This window comes from Dipodomys merriami, unplaced genomic scaffold (genome assembly GCF_024711535.1).
Source record: "Dipodomys merriami isolate MVZ:Mamm:240054 unplaced genomic scaffold, mDipMer1.0.p SCAF_4, whole genome shotgun sequence".
NCBI classification, from domain to species: domain Eukaryota; kingdom Metazoa; phylum Chordata; class Mammalia; order Rodentia; family Heteromyidae; genus Dipodomys; species Dipodomys merriami.
Window position 1 is genome coordinate 10,391,503 of NW_027205603.1, and position 19,172 is coordinate 10,410,674.

Below are 19,172 nucleotides of genomic sequence, written 5' to 3' on the forward strand. Positions count from 1 at the left end.
ATGTGGATATTCTTCCTATCTCAGTCTCCTGAGTTTTGGGATTACAGGTGTGACCTACTGTGCCAGGCCCTCTTTTTGGATTTTCTTATCATTTGTTTCCATCTTCCTGGCTCATAACCATTATGCATTTTTTGGGGGGGGGTTATTTTCATTTCCATTTACTATGAAACAGGAAAACTGCAGTAAAGGTCTTTTTGTAATTTGGTCAGAGACCTTGAAAACAGACTTTGGTGTGTGTGTATAGTTTGGTTTTTGATTTTTTTTTTTTAGATCTAGTCAATATTTTGCATGCATGATTGAGTTAATAGCATTTGATTCACTGTGAGATATTGCTGCCCATGTTTATTTGAAAGATCATTATTTCTTTACTGTTCTAAGTGTATGTCCTAGTCCTTAATGATACATTGTACATGTGTTTATGCACTGATAACTTAAGTCTTTGTTTTTCTTTCTAGTGTTTAATTTTTAAGCCACTACCTTTCTCTGGTGAATGCGCTATTGTTTTAAACAATTTTAGGTTTTTAGTTTTGAAGAAATAATATTATTAGGGACCCTGTCTTATGAAATGAGCATCTCATGTTGCCAATATTCTGAATAATGATAAGAAGTACAATATATATCATTTAAATATGGACAGTACATATGATGGTGGTTTGATAAGATTATAATGCAGCTGAAAAGTTACTATTGATTGTTTTTACTTTACCTTTTCTCTGTTTTGATATGCTTAGATACCGAAATATTGTGTTATAATTGTCTGCAATATTTAATACAGTAATGTGCTGTATAGGTTTGCAACTTAGAAGCAATAGGCTACACCATTTAGTCTAGAAGAATGTTTCATCTAGCTTGTGTAAGTATACTTTATTATGATGGTCATACTAGGTTGAGTCATTTAACACATTTGCTAGAATGTATTTCATTGTTAATAAATGTGACCATTCCTGAAAGTGCTTATATCTTTTGATGTTAAATGCTTTGATACATTATAATGCCTTGTGAAAAATATTGAGATTGTGAAATTTAACATTTTGCCTCTTCATTTTTAAACTACTAGAATCTTTATTTCCCAAATGAGAATTGACACAGATAAAATTTTAAAAAAGGATGAAATTCGTACAAATAAATGGATGAAGTTTGTACAAATAGAATTTTCCCATTACTAATTATTGATGTACATCAATTGCTTATTGGAAGAAAGTTTAATAATTTAGTAACATTGTATAAACTACATTTTTGTAGATTTTGAGCATGTTTTGTGGATACTTTCATCTTGTTTAATGAGTTGTAATACCAGAACCATTTAAACACTCCAAGTAACTCAACTTAATCCTTTTTTATGCAGTGATGTATGTTATATTTAACAGAAATGTATAATGCTTTTAGTAGTGCTTTGAAAACAATGCATGGGTCTAATACTGACATTTCCTTTACCTTTTTTTTTCCTCTAAAAGGATGCCTAGATAAGTTTTTACAGATTTGTTTTCTGTAATACTGAAAGTATGAGATTAAAAACTTCTTGCTTTACTAGTGGCATACAGTAACTCTTTAAATATTTACTTTTCTTTCTTTTAGTCTTGACATCTTTCTTTTAATATGGCATTTTTCTTTTGGTTGAAACATTTTTTTTAAAGCCAACATTGAAAGCATAGTAGCTTATTTGAAAGTAGACAGTCTATTTTCACACTGTAATAAATATACAAAATAATGCTATTAATGTTGACTTTAGTTTTTTTTCTTCACAATGCAATGGATGACTTATAGTCTGGATTATATAAATCAAAACAGTGCCTTTAAAAAATTTTCAGTAGACATTTAAAAATATTACACATTTGAAATAATTTAAACCTAACATTCTCTAGGTAATTTTTTATATACATATACATGTATGTATAAATATTTTCTTTTTTAGAAAAAGAGCAAACGGGGATCTAATAGGTCATATGATCAAAGTTTAAGTGATTCTTCCTCTCACTCTCAGGATAAACATCATGAGAAAGAGAAAAAAGTAAGTGGATTTGTTGTTGCTAATTACGTAGCACATCACTTAATAGAATTTTTTTTCCTTTTTATATAATTTTAATTAAGTTCTGGATAACTAAATGGAAACACTGAAATACAGAAAAGTTTTTGACTAAGAGTATTAGAAGAGTAGGTTTAAAATAATGCCATATTTGTGAATATGGTTTTACCCATTGCAACTGAACATTTAACATGTAACTTCATTGAAAGCATGTGAGTGATTTCTTGCATGTGTCAACTGTGGTCATTTTGTGAAATCTAGGTGATTTCAACAATATTGGTTTGTTTGTACCTATCATGATTTTATCACATGTAAGTAATTATCTCATCAGCGTTTCTTTTTTACAATAGAAGAGTTTCTAGGTTATTACTATTTTTGGCTGTTTTTTGTTTTTCAGTGATGTTAATAATGGTTTATCATTTTTTAAAAAAACGGCCAAGTGTTAGACCATTGTTTGAAAATATTTTGTCTTTTAGTTAAAACACTAAAATCTTGCCTAAACACTAATCTGTCTTCATACTTACCTGTTTTCTGCTTACATTTTTACCTACTTTTAGTAAACTAAAAATGAATATTGTAGAGTTCTGCATATTTGAGTTTTAATTTTCTAAGAGAATATATTGCTAATATAATAAAACAATATGAATTGCTTCAGTGGAAATGAAGATATAAAGGACATCTTCAAATGGAAAACAGTATTCTTACCCAACTGGCATATGCTAGTTTTGAAAATATTTCTTCAGGTTATATTTAAGAACAGTAATTTCATCCATGAATATTTGGGTTTGGGAAAAGCTATTGTGTAAATTATTTAAGCATCCTTTATTTGCAGCTTTTATTTGTAACTTTTTTCATTGTACATATTATTTTTAAATTCAAAGTGTTTGAGATTAAATGTGAGTGAAATACAAAGTGTAACTTTATGCCCACCTTTAGGGTAGTTATCTAACATTTTCTGTATATATTGATGTAAATATATACATAGGCATATACAAACATACAACCATCTCAATATATGCATATATATGAAATCATGTATAAGATCACATATATAAAGTATATGTATTTTTCTTGACTTCGTTATGATATATGATGTGGTTTTGTAATAAAGTAATAATAGAAATCTAGTTTGTATCTATGGTTTGGATTGCTGATAAAGGCAATATCAGGATTAGTTCCATTAGTACTAAGACATCATGCGATTTTATTCAAACTTATAAAATTAGGAAGTAAAGTTTCTTTAGATAAGGTACATAAAGTTTGAAGACAGATGTCTCTCTGTTAATGGGCTTCTATTATACCATTCTTGAGCATTAATTTATTTTAGAAGTGTTTTTAGTATGATCATATTTATTTGAATATATACCCTATCATTTTATTTGAAAGACAATTATTAAATGTAATACAGTGTTGAATAAGCATAGTATAGATGACTGTTCTCACTTATCAACCTTTCCAAATAGCTTTATTTTCTGAAATAATTGTTGAATATTAGAATTAAAAAAATACTTGTTTAGTTAGATTTCAGAGGTGTATAACTACTGTGTGGATTGTTTAGAACTGTTTTTGTTACCAAACTTATAACTATTATTACTGCTATGAAGATGATGATGATGATGATGATGATGATGATGATGATGATGATGATGATGATGATGATGATGATGATGTACTAGTCCTGGCTTGAACTTGGGGCCTGGGTGCATTCTCTGAGCTTTTTTTCTCAAGGCTAGTGCTCTACCACTTAAGCCATATCTATACTTCTGGTCTTTTGGTACTTCATTGGCAATAAGAGTCTCACAGATTTTCCTGCCTGGACTGGCTTCAAACTGCCGTTGGCAGATCTTCACTTCCTAAGTAGCTAGCATTACAGGTGTGAACCACTGGTTCCCAGCTTGTATTTTATTTTATTTTTTATTTTTTATTTTTTATTTTTTTGTCATTCAAGGGCCTTGAAATCTGGGCCTGTGTGCTGTCCCTCAGCCCTTCAGCTCAAGGCTAGCACTCTACCACTTGAGCCACAGCACCACTTCCTGTTTTTTGGTGGTTTTTGGAGATAAGAGTCTCCCAGACTTTACTGCCTGGGCTGGCTTTGAGCTGTGATCCTCAGATCTCAGCCTCCTGAGTAGTTAGGATTACAGGTGTGAGCCACCGGCACCCGGCTGTATTTTATTCTTAAATGAAAACAAAAACAAGCAGATTTATAGTTGATAATGTAAATATAGTACAAATTGTTAGATCTGTTTGCTTGTCTTGGGAATAATTGGTGGTGAGACAAAGTGATTATTAAATTGGATGTTAAATGGTAGTATAGTTGAAAAGATGGAGTGCTACAAGTTTGGTTTTCTACTTCTTTTGGATACAATAGTTAGGTTGGCCATGAATTTGAGATCCTTGGGATTAAGATGCACTACCTGCATTACCAGGCCTGGATTTACATTTATTTTATTTTATTTATTCACTTATTATTATTATTATTATTATTTTTTTTTTTTTGCCAGTCCTGGGGGTGGAACTCAGGGCCTGGACACTGTCCCTGAGCTTCTTTTTCTCTACTAGCACTCTACCACTTGAGCCACAGTGCCCCTTCTGGCTTTTTCTGTGTATGTGATACTGAGGAATCCAACCTAGAGCTTCATGCATGCTCAGCAAGCACTCTGCCCCTAAGCCACATTCCCAGCCCTAGTTGGTTGTTTTTTAAGTTTTTTTTTAATTTTTAAATTTTTAATAAGAAAGAGGGTCTTGCTGTGTTGCTTAGGCAGGCCCTCAGCCTTTGAACTTAGGTGATTCTTCTGTCTCAAACCTGGGACTACAGGCTTAGGTCTCTATATCTGTCTCCCTGGCCTGGATATTCATTCATATTCCCTCCTTCCCTCTTCCTCTCTCCCTCCCTCTCTCCCTCTCTCACCCCCTCCTCCTCCCTCTCCCTCCCCCCCTTTTCCTCTCCCCCTTCCTCTCCCCTTCCCTGTCCCTCTCCTTCTCCCTCTCCCCCTTTCTCTCTTTCTTTTTTCTAAGAGTTTTACATCAAGGCTAGGTGTGATCATGAGTAGCCCTCAGCACTTGGAGGCTGAAGCAGGAAGATAAGAGTGTGCTACATTGTGAAACTGTCTCAATTTACTAAAAAGTAACAGAAGTACAGACCCCAGGTGTTAGTTCTTTCCTAAGGCCTGTCCAGATACAAATGCGTGAATTTTTAGTAAAGCTCTATTAGCTTTAGTCAGGAACTGTTGAAGGTAGAGATCCAGATGTACATTACATATGTGTGTATAGTTTTATTAAGTAACAATAACTAAAATAGCATTTCTAGTTCAAATCACTAGGAATGTATTTCAATGCTTTCTTATTGTGTGTGTGCATGGTGTGTGTGAAGGTCCTGGGGCTTGAACTTAGGCCTAATTGCTTTCTCATGAGTCCTTCTCCCCCTCCCCCCCATCCCCATTCCCACTCCCATGTGAGCATTCTACCACTTGAGCCATGTCTCCACTTTTTTTTTGGTAGTTAATTGGAGATAAGAGTCTCACAAGCGTCAGAGTGGGATCCCTCTCCAATTAAAATTCTCAGATCTCCGCCTCCTGAGTAGCTAGCATTGCAAGTTGAGCCACTGGCACCCAGCTTTCAGTGGTCTTTTAAAAGGAAAATTTCTAAAGTCTTCAAAGGATTCTTCATTAAAAGAAATTCTCTTTATAACCAGTAAAAAGGTTAGAAAATACCAACATCACTTCTGTCCCTTTCTCATTTGACAGCTTTTAAAACTGTCTAAGAATTGCAAAGTAGTCTTTTTTATAGAGGGGCTAGATGTCTTGTGCAAAGTCAGTGTCTACAACTGGTAGTGATTAGAGGAAAATGGAATTACTTACTATTTACTATTTTTGTGTTTAAAGAAACCGTACCATAGAGTGGGATGTGTGAAGGGCTGGGGAAGATAGAGACATATCAGATGTCACAATATATGTGGTATATTGGAAAGTTTATAGCTTCAGAAAGGACTTTCTGTAGACCAATTTGTAGGTCATTATTTAGAAATTAATGGTTATTATTTCATTGAGATAATCTTATATTTGTTAATTTGGTCCTTAAGGTAATTGGTCTGTTTTGTATCAGAGGTATAATGTATGAATTACTTTATACGCTGTTCATTGTTAGTTACTATTGCATATACATACTGATTGTCATAGCTGAGCAATACAGTGTTCATATGTATGATTAGAAATTGTCTGCTGTCGTTGTGCATTGCCATAGAGAATTGTATAGTGTATATTTTTATGTCAAGAAAAAATCTGAAATTTGAAGTATAGTTTCTGTGAGATACATATTCTCTTTGTACCTGCCATTTGAAAGCCTTTTTTCAAGTTTAAAAGTTGTCAAGTAGAACAATCTTTTATTATTATTTTTTCTTCTTCCAGTCCTGGGGCTTGAACTCAGGGCGTGGGCACTGTCCCTGAACTTCTTTTGCTCAAGGCTGGCACTCTAGCACTTGAGCCACAGCACCACTTCTGGTCTTTTCTGTCTATGTGATACTGAGGAATTGAACCCAGAGTTTCATGCATGCTAAGAAAACACTCTACCACTAAGCCACATTCCCATCCCCAAGTTGAACCATTTTAAGCCAGAGATTGTCTTTCTATGGAAATGTCCCCAAACAGGTAGACCAGAAGTCCCATCTGTCCTCTACTATAGTGAGATGAGATTTGTTCCTTCTGCTTACTTGACCTTGATTTCAGCTTCTTTATGTAGCTGGCAGCAGATGCTGGAACTTTGGTACCAATTTAACACTATTTGAATATAGTGGAGATTTGTGGGAGAGTTTTTTGATTAGTGTTTGTGAACCTAGTGGATTTGACTGTATTTCTCTTTTGTTTTGGGTCACTCATCTCTGAAGAGACTAGACTACTTTTCTTCTGTGGCTCCTAGGACTTAAACTGCCAATCAATGTAAGGTTAATTCTCTGTGCTGTGTGAAAGTTTTTAGCATTGAGAATTACTTGATACTCCTTTTTTCCTTTTGGAATCTTGCATTTAACTTTGAAGCTTTCTGCTTCTACATATGTAGAGCTAAGAGAATTCTACATAGGTTTTCATGGGAGCAACAGTGGTGGGAGTGTGCTTGGTTTGGCTAAATTGTGTGAAGGGACTGGGTCATTAAGAGGTTTTTGTTGTTGTTGGTGGTGGTTGTGGGAGCTGAACTTTGGGCCTAGGCGCTGTCCCTCAGCTTTTCAGCTCAAGACTAGCGCTCTACGACTTGAGCCATAGCACCATTTTCGGCTTTTTCTGCTTATGTGGTGCTGAGGAATCAAACCTGGGGCCTCATGCATGTAAGGCAAGCACTCTACCACTGAGCCACCTTCCCAGCCCTCACTAAGATTTTTATAAGCAATTTTAGTTTTAGACTTCATTTGTGGCCTTTGAACATGAAGCAGAAAGATTGTATGCCTTTTAAACTCCACCCCACCCCCCCCATCTTTCTCTCCTTGCACAGGGAATAGGGGGTTGGGAGGAGGATGAATCCACATATTTATAAATGCTAGGCAAGCACTCTACCATACCTCAAACCCTCCTTTTACTGTTTCATTTTGTGATGTTAGATATGTGGTAGATATACTATGAATATGATGTTAGATATGTGGTAGATATACTATGAATAGCTGCCTGTATACCACTCACCCAGATTCTAAACTGTGAATATTTTACCTTGCTAGCTTTTCTTTTCTTCTCTTCTCTTTTCTTTTTCATTTGAAGGGAGTATCTTTTAGAGAAAAAGTCTCTCTAAAACATCTAGTCCAGGCTGGTCTTCAACTTGCCATCCTGTACCTCGGTCTCAGTATGTGTTATTAGGTCCAGCTACTCTGTTAAGTTTACATAGTCACCTTTTCCCTACTGTTTTGCTGTATTTCTGTTATTCTTGTAGAATTCTCCTCCTAAACTATTAGAAAATTAAATGCAAATACAGTGCTCCTTTAGTCTACAAGTACTTTACTGTGTAGGGTTTTTGTTTCTTTTCTTTTTTTGGTTGGTTGTGAGGCTTGAACTCAGGGTCTGAGTGCTGTCTCAGAGCTTTTTTGCTTAAGTCTAATGGTCTACCACTTTAGCCACAACTCCACTTCTGGCTTTTTTGGGTAATTAATTGGAGATAAGAGTTTTACAGACTATTGCCTGGGCTGGCTTCAAATTGTGGTTGAAGTCAACCTCCTTAGTAGCTAAACTAGGATTACAGGTATGAGCCACTAGTGTCTGGCTGATTTCTTTTTAATTAAAGGTATTTTTATATGATTGCAATTAAGATACTGATACTGACAAATTACTATCTATTGTTACAGATTTTAACCAGTAAATCATTTTCTAATATTAGCCATGAGTTAAGTTTTTTTGTGTGTATGTGCTGGTCCTAGAGCTTACAGTCAGGATTTGGGTGCTGTCGTGAACGTTTTTCTCAAAGGTAACATGCTCTATCTATTACTTGAGCCTATCTATTACTCAAACTTTTATTATTAATTGGGGATTAGAGTATCATAGACATTCTTGCCTGGCTCTGAACTGTTATCCTCAGATTTCAGCCTTCTGAGTACTTAAGGTCACAGGTATGAGCCACTAACACGTGGCTGATTTCTTTTTCACCAGTAGTTTATTCTTAAGTTATCTCTTTACTCTTGATTTTATTGTAAACAGTAAGAAACTAGACAACCTTAAAAAAATAACGTAGAAATCTTTGTATTTAAATCATGCAATTCATTAATTAGATACTTTATTTTTCATGTTACCAGTCTTACTTAATTTTTTGTACAGACTCAGTGTCACTTTCACATTTTTCTTTTCTTTTCTAGTGGTGGGATTGAACTGAGGGTCTTGTTTCCTGCTAAACACATGTCAGTAAACTACATCTCTTCCAAGATAAAATTTTCATTTTTTCCCCCTCGTTTTCTTCTGAGCATTCAATAACATCTTCCTTTAAGGCAATAGGTTGGTAGTAATAGTCTCTTTAGTACACATAAAGCTTTCACTAATTTCTCCTGAAAGTTCTCTCAGCCCACGATGGTAATCTACCCTGTATATTTTAGGTGTTGTTGTTAGGGGAATATCTACTCCTGATAACAAATTCCCAGAGTAATCTGTAGCTGTATGGTTTACCTATTGTAATATGACAAATTACTCTAAAATGGTGGCTTAAAACTATAATAAACATTTACTGCTTTTTAGTGTCTGTGGGTCAGGAATTTGGATTTAGTATTTGCAACTCAGGTTCTCATGAAATTACCTTCAAGATGTTGGCTTAAATGCATATGGCTTACTCATATGTCTAGCATATTGGTGTTGTCCGAGTTCAGTGTGAATTTTTTTTCTCCCTTTAGGGGTGTAACATGGCATCTAGCCTTTTTTTTTTTTTTTCTTGTGCTGGTCCTGGGGCTTGAACTCAAGGTCTGGGCTCTATCTGCCCTGAGCTTGTTTTTTCTTTTTTTCTTCTCAAGGCTAAGTTTCTATTCCTTCTGGCTTTTTTGGTTGTTAATTGGAGATAAGAGTTTCATGGACTTTCCAAGTGGGGCTGGCTTTTGAACTATGATTCTTAGCTCTCAATCTCCTTAGTAGTAGCTAGGATTACAAGACATGAGCCACTGGCACCTACTGGCACTCAGCTCTTTTCAGAGTATGATCTAATGGAAGAGGAACGGAAAAGTTAGAAAAAAATGTAAATATATATTATATTTAAAGAAGCATTATGAGATTTACAACCCCCCCCCCCCTGGTTGAACGATTTGCAAAAGTGTTACAAGTATATGTAATAAAAGATTTTCCAGTTTAACCATGTTGATAACATATTAGCATTTTTGCAGTATTCTATTGTGAGTAGATCAGTCTACTAAGGTGCAGAGGTCTTTTGGAGCTATCTTAGATTTGGACAGATGCCTTCTATTTAATCAGTTTTTTAGCCAGAAATCTTTGCAACTTTTGGTGATTTTAGCCTGAAATAAATATTGGTTGACAAAAGGAAATTTGTAGTTCTATCATTCTACTGTAAGAGCTTTCTTTTCCTTCCTCAATAGTGAGGAAAGTAAGATCTACAGAGGAAATGAGAGAGTATTCAGGTAGAGGATATAAATGTGTATGGCTGTTGGAGTGATAAGGAAGTGTTGAAGAGTTTCAGTGAAGTGGGTTGGGTGCAGAAACCAAGTAAAGTTAGTAAACAAAAGGAGTGGGTGTAAGCGTGGAAAGAGTACTTAACTCTTAAATCTTAACTATGAAGAAGAGGAGTAGATGTGAGCAAGAACATACTTTTTCTCTAATTTCTTGGGGAAGGAAGACAAAAAGCATGTAGAATAAATAGTATACCGGGGCGGGGGGAGGGGTGGAACAGGGAAATTAGATGTGGAAACAACCTTCTGGGATGTAATTTTAGGCATTTGGATGTTGCCTTCTTTCCCTTCCTTCTTTCCTTCCTTCCTTGTTCTCCTATACCTCCTCTCTCTCTCTCCTCCCTGTCTCTCTCTCTCTCCTCCCTGTCTCTCTCTCTCTCCTCCCTGTCTCTCTCTCCTCCCTGTCTCTCTCTCCTCCCTGTCTCTCTCTCCTCCCTGTCTCTCTCTCCTCCCTGTCTCTCTCTCCTCCCTGTCTCTCTCTCCTCCCTGTCTCTCTCTCCTCCCTGTCTCTCTCCCCTCCCTCCCTCCCTCCCTCCCTCCCTCCCTCCCTCCCTCCCTCCCTCCCTCCCTCCCTCCCTCCCTCCTTTCTTTCTTTCTTTCTTTCTTTCTTTCTTTCTTTCTTTCTTTCTTTCTTTCTTTCTTTCTTTCTTTCTTTCTTTCTTTCTTTCTTTCTTTCTTTCTTTCTTTCTTTCTTTCTTTCTTTCTTTCTTTCTTTCTCTTTGTGGGTAGTGAGGCTTGAAGTTAATACCACAGGTTTTTTGTCCTCACTTGCCTTTTTTACTCATTGGCTGTCACTTTACCACCTGAGTCAGGCCTCAGCTTTCAGGTTTTTGCTGGTTAATTGGACGTAAGAGTCTCTTGTATTTTTCTCTCTGGGCTGACATCAAGCTGCAATCCTTAGATCTTAGCCTCCTTGGTAGCTAGGATTATAGACATGAATCACCTGCCAGTGTCTGGATTTTAGTTATTTTTTGACATAATCATTAATAGTTAAAATTACCAAGGAATTATAATTGAGTATTGCATGTATTGGCTATAGTTTAAATTAGATTTTCTGTTTATTTTTTAGAAATATAAAGAGAAGGACAAGCACAAACAAAAACACAAGAAGCAACCAGAACCATCACCTGCATTGGTTCCATCATTGACTGTTACTACAGAAAAAGTAAGTTTTGATTTATGTAGTAGCTATGTTTTGGCTTTCATTCCCAGTGTTCTAATCTCTCAAAATTTTCCCACCTCTACAAACATACTTAGGATTTCTACTTCTTAATACTTTTATCTCAGTTTTTTTATTCCTGGATTTTCTTTACTGTTCCACTGGTTTTTGAGTCTGTTTTGTGTCTGTACCAAGCTGTTTTTGAAGTCTGCTGTTGTGATACTTTCAGGAGTAATCATTTTACATAGAATTCTGTTTGCTGTTTGAGGTCTATTATACCTTCATATGAATTTTTGGATTGCTTTCTGTAATTTCATCAGGAATAATATTGGGATTTTGATGGGTATTGCATTGATTTTGTACATTGCTTTTGGCTATATGGCCATTTTAACATTATTCTACAAATCCGTGAGCATATTTCTTTTCATCTTCTGATGTCTTTTTCAATTTTTTTTTTTTTAAATGTTTTTTGGTTGGTTGTGGGGCTTAAACTCTTGGCCTGGGCACCGTCCCTGAGCTCTTCAGCTCAAGGCTAGTGCTCTACCACTTTGAGCCAAAGTGCCACTTCCACTTCTCTGGTGGTTAATTGGAGGTAAGAGTCTCATGGACTTTCCTGCCCAGGCTGGCTTTGAACTGCAATCCTCAGATCTCAGCCTCCTGAGTAGATGGGATTACAGACGTGAGCCACCAACGCCTGGCCTTATTTTTCAATTTTTTTCTTTAAGGTTTTATAGTTTTTATTGTATAAGTCTTTTACTTCCTTTGTTAATATGTGGGTATTTTATTTATTTTATTTTATTTTGTCGGTCATGGGGCCTGAACTGCGGGCCTGGGTGCTGTCCCTCAGCTCTTCAGTTCAAGGTGAGCACTCCACTACTTGAGCCACAGTGCCACTTCTGGCTTTTTCTGCTTATGTGGGGCTGAGGAATCGAACCCAGGGCCTCATGCATGCAAAGCAAGCACTCTATCACTGAGCCACCTTCCCAGCCCCTTTTATTGTTTTTAACAGTATTGTGAATGATACTGTCTTCCTGATTTCTGTCTCAGCCTATTCATTGTTAGTATATAGAAAAGCTACATATTTTTGAATATTGATTTTTTTGATATCCTGATAAAATTCTGAAGGTATTTATCAGATGTAGATGATTTTTGGTGGAATCTGTAGGATTTATTAAGTACTGTACAGGATCTTATCATTGGCAATTAAGGATAATTTAATTTTTCTTTCCTTATGTGAATCTCTTTTATTTCTTTCTCCTCCCTTGTTGTTCTGGTTAGGATTCTCGTAGTTCATTGAATAAGAATGGGTAGAGTGAACAGGCTTGTTTCATTTCAAACTTTAAGGGTAATAATTTTAGTTTTCCTCAGTTAATGTGATGTTGGTTATGGGTTTGTCATAAACAGCTTTTAATAAGTTCATGTCCCTTTCATTCCTAATTTCTTCATAGCTTTTATAAAAATAAATATATAAAAATACTGAATTTTTTTTGTTTACTCAAGGTTTTTTTTTTTTTTTTTTTTTTTTTTTTTTGGTCCGGTTATGGGGCCTGAACTCTGGGCCTGGGCGCTGTCCCTCAGCTCTTCAGCTCAAGGCTAGCGCTCTACCACTTGAGCCACAGCACAACTTCCGGCTTTTTTCTGTTTGCTTATGTGGTGCTGAGGAATCGAACCCAGGGCCTCAGGCATGCAAGGCAAGCGCTCTACCACTGAGCCACCTTCCCAGCCCCACTCAAGGGTTTTTTTGCATCAGTTGAAATCATGGGATTTTTTTTTATTCTTGGTCCTGTTTATGTGGTATTTATTTATTTACTGATATTAATTTGCATATGTTGAACCATATTCTGAAAGGAAATCAGCTTGATTATATTGCATTTTTAAAAACGTGTTGTTGAATTCTGTTTATAAGGATTTTTTTTTTTTTGTTTATTTTGGTCAGTCGTGGGGCTTGAACTCAGGGCCTGTGGACTGTCCCTCATCTGTTCAGCTCAAAGCTAGCGCTCTACCACTTGAGCCACAGTGCCACTTCCTGCTTTTTCTGTTTATGTGGTCCTGAGGAATCAAACCCAGGGCCTCATGCATGCAAGACATGCACTCTACCACTGAGCCACCTTCCCAAGCCCCTGTTTGTAAGGATTTTACTGATTTTTTTTTTTAATGCTTATCAGTGAGTTTGGTTTATAATTGTTTTTCTTTGTTACATCTCTGGTTTTGCAATGAGTGCAATACTTGTTTTATACAACAAATTCTGTAGTATTCTTTGTCTATTTCATGGAAGAGTTTGCGAGTATTGGAATTAATTCTTTGAAAATCTGATTTGGCCATAAATCCATGTAACCCTGGACCTTATAGGGTTATCATGTTTCCATTTCTTGGAATTCATTTTGATAAACAGTACCTAAGTTGTTCAGAGAAGTTATGCCTTGGATTCTTCCCCTTAATATATCCTTCTTTAGTCAGTTTGTGTATAAAGGTATTAAGCCTTGTGCATGTAATCATGCCTAGTTGTATTTAGATCTAGCTTCTGCATATGTGAGAGACACTGTATGAAACTATACTCAGGGCGAGGAAGCTTGCTTTCAAAGGGTATTATAAGTGACAACCTATATTCTTGTGTTTTTGTTAAGTTCTAATGAAGACAAATCATTACTACAACTTTGATTTGTTTAGGTGACTCTAGGACCCAAAGTCTATCTTTGTGTTCTAGGAAGATTTTTCTTATTCAAGAAGGTGATTGAGGGATAGTTCCATTGGGATATTACTAGGTATTTGCTTATATGGGGTAGGTTTCTTAGTTCTTAAAAAGCTAATGGGAAAGGTGGGTGGAGTGAAGTAAAAGAAATTAGTTAATGCTATGTTGGGCTGGGGAGTGGTGGTGGTGACAAGGAGATGAGAATTATTTCCATACATAGAAATTTAAAGCTGGGCACTGGTGGCTCATGCCTATAATCCTAGCTACTCACAAGGCTAAGTTCTGAGGATCACAGTTCAAAGCCAGCCTGGGCAGGAAAGTCCCTGAGATTCTTATCTCCATTTAACCATCAGAAAAAACCAGAAGTGGCACTGTGGCTCAAGTAATAGAGTGCTTGCCTTGAGCTGAAGAGCTGAGGGACAGCATCTGAGCCCAGAGTTGAAGCCCCACAACTGACAAAAAAAGAAATTTAAAAAACAGCTAATACTAACAATCAAGGTGGGAAAAAGAGAAAAAAATTTAAGAAAAGAGAAAGTAAAAATACAAACAAAACAAAACCCAGAAAGCAGAACATGAAAAATCATAAAATGAAACAACTGATGTCCAGGTTATCTAGTTACATATGTATGAATTTGAATACTGTGGAAGATTTAGGAGGTGGGGCAACAGGGTATGATAAGGGGAGAGTTACATTTATAGATATGAGGTCATAAATGGTGAGGGCCTATGGGGGAAAGGGATAAAACTGATTCAAAAGAGAATACTAAAAGACAGGTAATGGGTTCAGGTATAATCGCAGATAAAACTAAGTGGAAGAAGCAAAATATAAGATTAAATAGGAAGGGATGATAGATTTATGTTAGTGTATAAACTAAAAGGTCTTTATTTGAAATAGAAGGGAAAAAAACTATACAAACAAATATAATGTTCAAAACACTTGAGCCAATAAAGGAACAAAGTAGACTTCCATGTAACAAATGCGAATTTTTGTTTTTTCTTGTCTGTTATATATAGGCTTATATGTGGTTATATATAGACTTCTACAGGCTACAAGTGGCTGTTTTATACCTAGATAGCAAGATTTTGCTTCCTTCTAAAGGAAGACCTTACATGGGGGAAAGTCTTCAGAGTTAAACTGATGCTTGGTGCTTCTAATATTTGGCTCATCGGGACGTCCACTGTCAAGTGTAGCACATTGCCTCTAAGACAAGGTTGGGCTTTTTTGAGCCATGATAGCTTAGTGTCACATTCCATACTGTGCAATTTCTATCCAGAGGAATTGGGTATTGAAGCAATTTCTGTGGTGGAACTCATAACCCAGGACCAGGTGCATCAGCTTTCTGGCCTAGTATGTATTCTGAAACCTCTATTTCATGATAGTGCAGCTTAAAATTTTGCTGTTCTCTGCTACCTGGTTTTCCTTTCTTTCCCAGTGTCTTATAAGAGATTTATACCTATATTCTATGGTAAAATGTCACATGGGTTGTTAAACTTGTAATTGCTTCTGGACCCTGGACTCCCAGAAAGAAACTTTCAAGATTGTGACACCCTGTCACTGTTTGAGATAACAGGAGACACTGAATGAATATCTTAGTTTAATCTCTCACAGGTTAGTCTTTACTGCCGGAGTCCATAGGCTATAGTAAGGTTGCAGATTGTGTCTGCTTTCCTTACAGCTGAACTTGGTGATCTCTTTTGATTTTACTTAGTGTTCCTTACTATCTTCTTAGTTCCCTGCTCTTAGCCAAGGGAGCTGAACTCTGGTTCCAGATTTCTTGTTTCTTTTCTTCTGCTTTGGTGGCTTCTCTGTAATTTCTAGGGTTCCCAAGAACCTCTTGTAGATTCTCCTTTTTTATTACATTCTCCTCCCCCGCCCCCAAGAATGTGTTGCTTTTGTGTCACTAGATTCTTCTTATTCCTGGAGCAAAAATGGTCTGCGGTGGTGATGATGATCATTCTGATTGGAGTGATATAGAATCTCAGTGTTGTTTTGATTTGCAGTTTCTTTATGGCCTGAAATTGAGTATTTCTTCATGCATTTATTGGCTATTTATATTTTTTCTAAGAAATACAACAGGAACAACTGTCTCCTTTGCTTAATTATTAACTGGGTTCTTGATTATTTAGGGCCTTAGGTTTTTTTTTTAAACTCCTTATACATTCTGGTAATTAGACGTGTCAGATGGCAAAGATCTTTTACTTTGTAGGATGTCTTTTTAGCTTAGAGAGAGATATGGAGGAATGAAGTTGGAGGCCAGCATGGGCAGAATGTTATTAGCAAGACCCCATCACAATATATATGCTGGCTAGAGTAGCATGCACCTACATTGGGAGGGAGGGAGTAGGAGGACTACTGTCTAGAAGTACAAAGGCAGAAACAATGAGACTGTCTGAAAAGGACCTAAAAGGGAAAAGGACAAGATGTGGGTCAAGTGTTAGAACACTTGCTTAGCAAGCATGCGGCAGTGAATTCAAACCCTAGTACCATTACAAAAGAAAAATGAGCACTTTTGGTGTTTGAGTTACTTAGTAAATGTGACTAATATGTGCTATTTTTAATTTCTGCAGTCTAACCCTCAAATAACTATACTATGAAGTTATACTTTCTTTCTTTTTTTTGTCAGTCGTGGGGTTTGAACTCTGGGCCTGGGCTCTGTCCTTCTTCAGCTCAGGGTGCCACAGCACCACTTCTGGTTTTCTGGTGATTAATTGGAGATAAGAGTCTCACGGACTTTCTTGCCTGGGCTGGCTTTGAACCATGATCCTCAGATCTCAGTCTCCTGAGTAGCTAGGATTACAGGTGTGAGCCACCAGTGCCCGGCTTCAAGATACACTTTCTTTAAAAATAGTAGTAGGCATAGAGATAGTAAGTAGCTCATTGTAAGAGAAAAGTCTGTGTTGTTTGGTTTCTCCAGAATCATTAAAAAAGGTAGTTATAGACTTAAAAATTGTTTTTGCATGATTTTTTTCTTACGTAGATGGTATCTGTTCTAGAACTGACACTTTCATATTTCTTTTACAAGTTTAGTACACATCATCATCATCATCATCATCATCGTCATCTATGTGTCATTTATTGTTTTCTCTATCCAAATGTAATCAGTTATTTTTTTTCTTTTTCTTCCCTGTTTTTGAATCAAAATGTCAGACTTACACAAGCACTAGCAACAACTCTATATCTGGATCATTGAAGCGCTTGGAAGATACGACGGCAAGATTTACAAATGCAAATTTCCAGGAAGTGTCTGCACATACTTCTAGTGGAAAAGATGTTTCAGAAGTTAGAGGATCTGAGGGCAAAGGCAAGAAATCTTCAGCTCACAGCTCAGGTCAACGAGGAAGGAAGCCTGCTGGTGGAAGAAATCCAGGAACAACTGTGTCAGCAACTAGCCCCTTTCCACAAGGTATTAATTATGGTGTTTAGTTATAGTACTTGTTCTGATGATTAGTTTTTATTTATAACTAATGATCATTTTAGCATATCTAATTAACTGATGTTTTGTTAAGATTTTCTTACTTTTCTCTGTCATGAGTTGTGTAAGAACATAAACATTTCTGTTTAATGCTTAAATAGTTGTGGAGAAAAGCTATGAAAGGTAGAGCACTTCCTTTTACTCTATAGAAGTCATTCAGTATACATATACTTAAATGCTAGATTGAATTCAGTCCTTGAAAATTCACTTGGCTGTCTTGCTTGCTCATGGTTGGTGCTCTACTATTTGATCCATGTTTTTCAGTTTGGCAACTTGCTGGTTAATTGGAAAGTCTCACATCCTCCAGGTCCGAGCCTCCCTGGAAGCTAGAATTATAAGTATGAACCACTTATGCTGGTTCTATAAGTTGTTTTCTTTTTCTTTTCTTTTTTTTTTTTTTTTTTTTTTTTTTTTCTGGTCCTGGGGTTTGAACTCTGGGCCTGGTCACCGTTTCTGAGCTTCTTTGCTCAAGGCTAGCGCTCAACCACTTAGGCCACAGTGTCATTCCAGCTTTTTCCTGAGTAGTTAGTTTGTTGGAGATAAGAGTCTCATGAACTTTCTTGCCTGTGCTGGCTTTGAATTGCAGTCCTCTTAAGTAGCTAGGATTATAGGTTTGAGCCACAGGTTATAAGTTGTTGGCTATAAGTTGTTTTCAACCTGCCTTTCTTAATTTAACATTAAAATAGTTAAGATTTACATCTTGAGTAGGTGAATAAGAACTAAACAATTTTTAGGGATCTAAGTAGGTTTCAAGTAATGCATTTATTACAAAGTAGGATTCAGAGTAGAATTTTGTTTAACCTGTCTTCTGTGAAGCTGATGTATTTAGCAGATGCGTAGTTAAAATTGAATTTTAGTAATATTTTATTGCTCATTAAATAAGTAATTACTTCTTTAATATTACAGTCATTTTATTACTATGTTCCATATACTGTTTAGCTGAAATTGGGAATTAAATGTTTATGCTATGTTTTCTATAGCAAACCCTGTTTTATGGGAAACCAAGTAACTCACTTACTTTTATAGTGTGTGTGATTGTTTTGTATAATTTTAACATGAACATAAGTACTTTGAAAAACAGAACTGTTAAAACTGTTGAAGGAAAATATACTAGTAAATAGCCAGGCACCAGTTGGTCATGCCTCTAATCCTGGCTACTCAGGAGGCTATCTGAGGATTGCTGTTCAAAGCCAGCCTTGCCAGAAAACTCCATGAGACTGTGATTTCTGATTAACTACCAAAAGCTGGAAGTGGAGCTGTGACTCAAGTGGTAGAATGCTAGCTTTGTTCAAAAGCTCAATGATAGGACCCAGGCCCTGAGTTCAAGCCCAGGATGGTTGCATACGTGCATATGTGCATGTGTACACATACACATAAACATATATAATATATGTAGAAGAAATGCCATACATTCTTTTTTACTCTTTGTTCCCTGGGGGATATAACAATATAAGATAATTGTCTCTTCTTTTTGCTATTGAAACATTGGCTAATAATAAACATACCCAGAATCTAGCAGGTAGCCATTTGGGGCTGGAAGATTTTCAAGAACCAGTCTTGTGGTGTGTGCATGTGTGTGCACTGTTTATAGCACAAATAATTAGAAAATGAAATATACTACTTGATTTCACTAAAATTTACAGGTATTATTTGCCCTCCCCCTTGTTTTTTGGATACTGGGGGTAGAAGCTGAGCTTACTAGTCCC

The 19,172-nt window shown here is 36.2% G+C and overlaps 1 protein-coding gene across 9 annotated transcripts in view; it reads left to right on the forward strand.

The window, feature by feature from the left end:
* Positions 1–19,172, forward strand: part of Mllt10 (MLLT10 histone lysine methyltransferase DOT1L cofactor) — a 148,512-nt gene that overhangs the window by 66,873 nt on the left and 62,467 nt on the right. For 8 of the 9 annotated variants that reach the window (XM_069990489.1, XM_069990487.1, XM_069990488.1 and 5 more), the window contains 3 exons: positions 1,913–2,008; positions 11,215–11,310; positions 17,142–17,397. In XM_069990489.1, coding sequence (XP_069846590.1) covers positions 1,913–2,008; positions 11,215–11,310; positions 17,142–17,397 — 448 coding nt within the window. The remainder of the gene's footprint in view (positions 1–1,912; positions 2,009–11,214; positions 11,311–17,141; positions 17,398–19,172) is intronic. The other variant, XM_069990492.1, reaches the window with a different exon arrangement.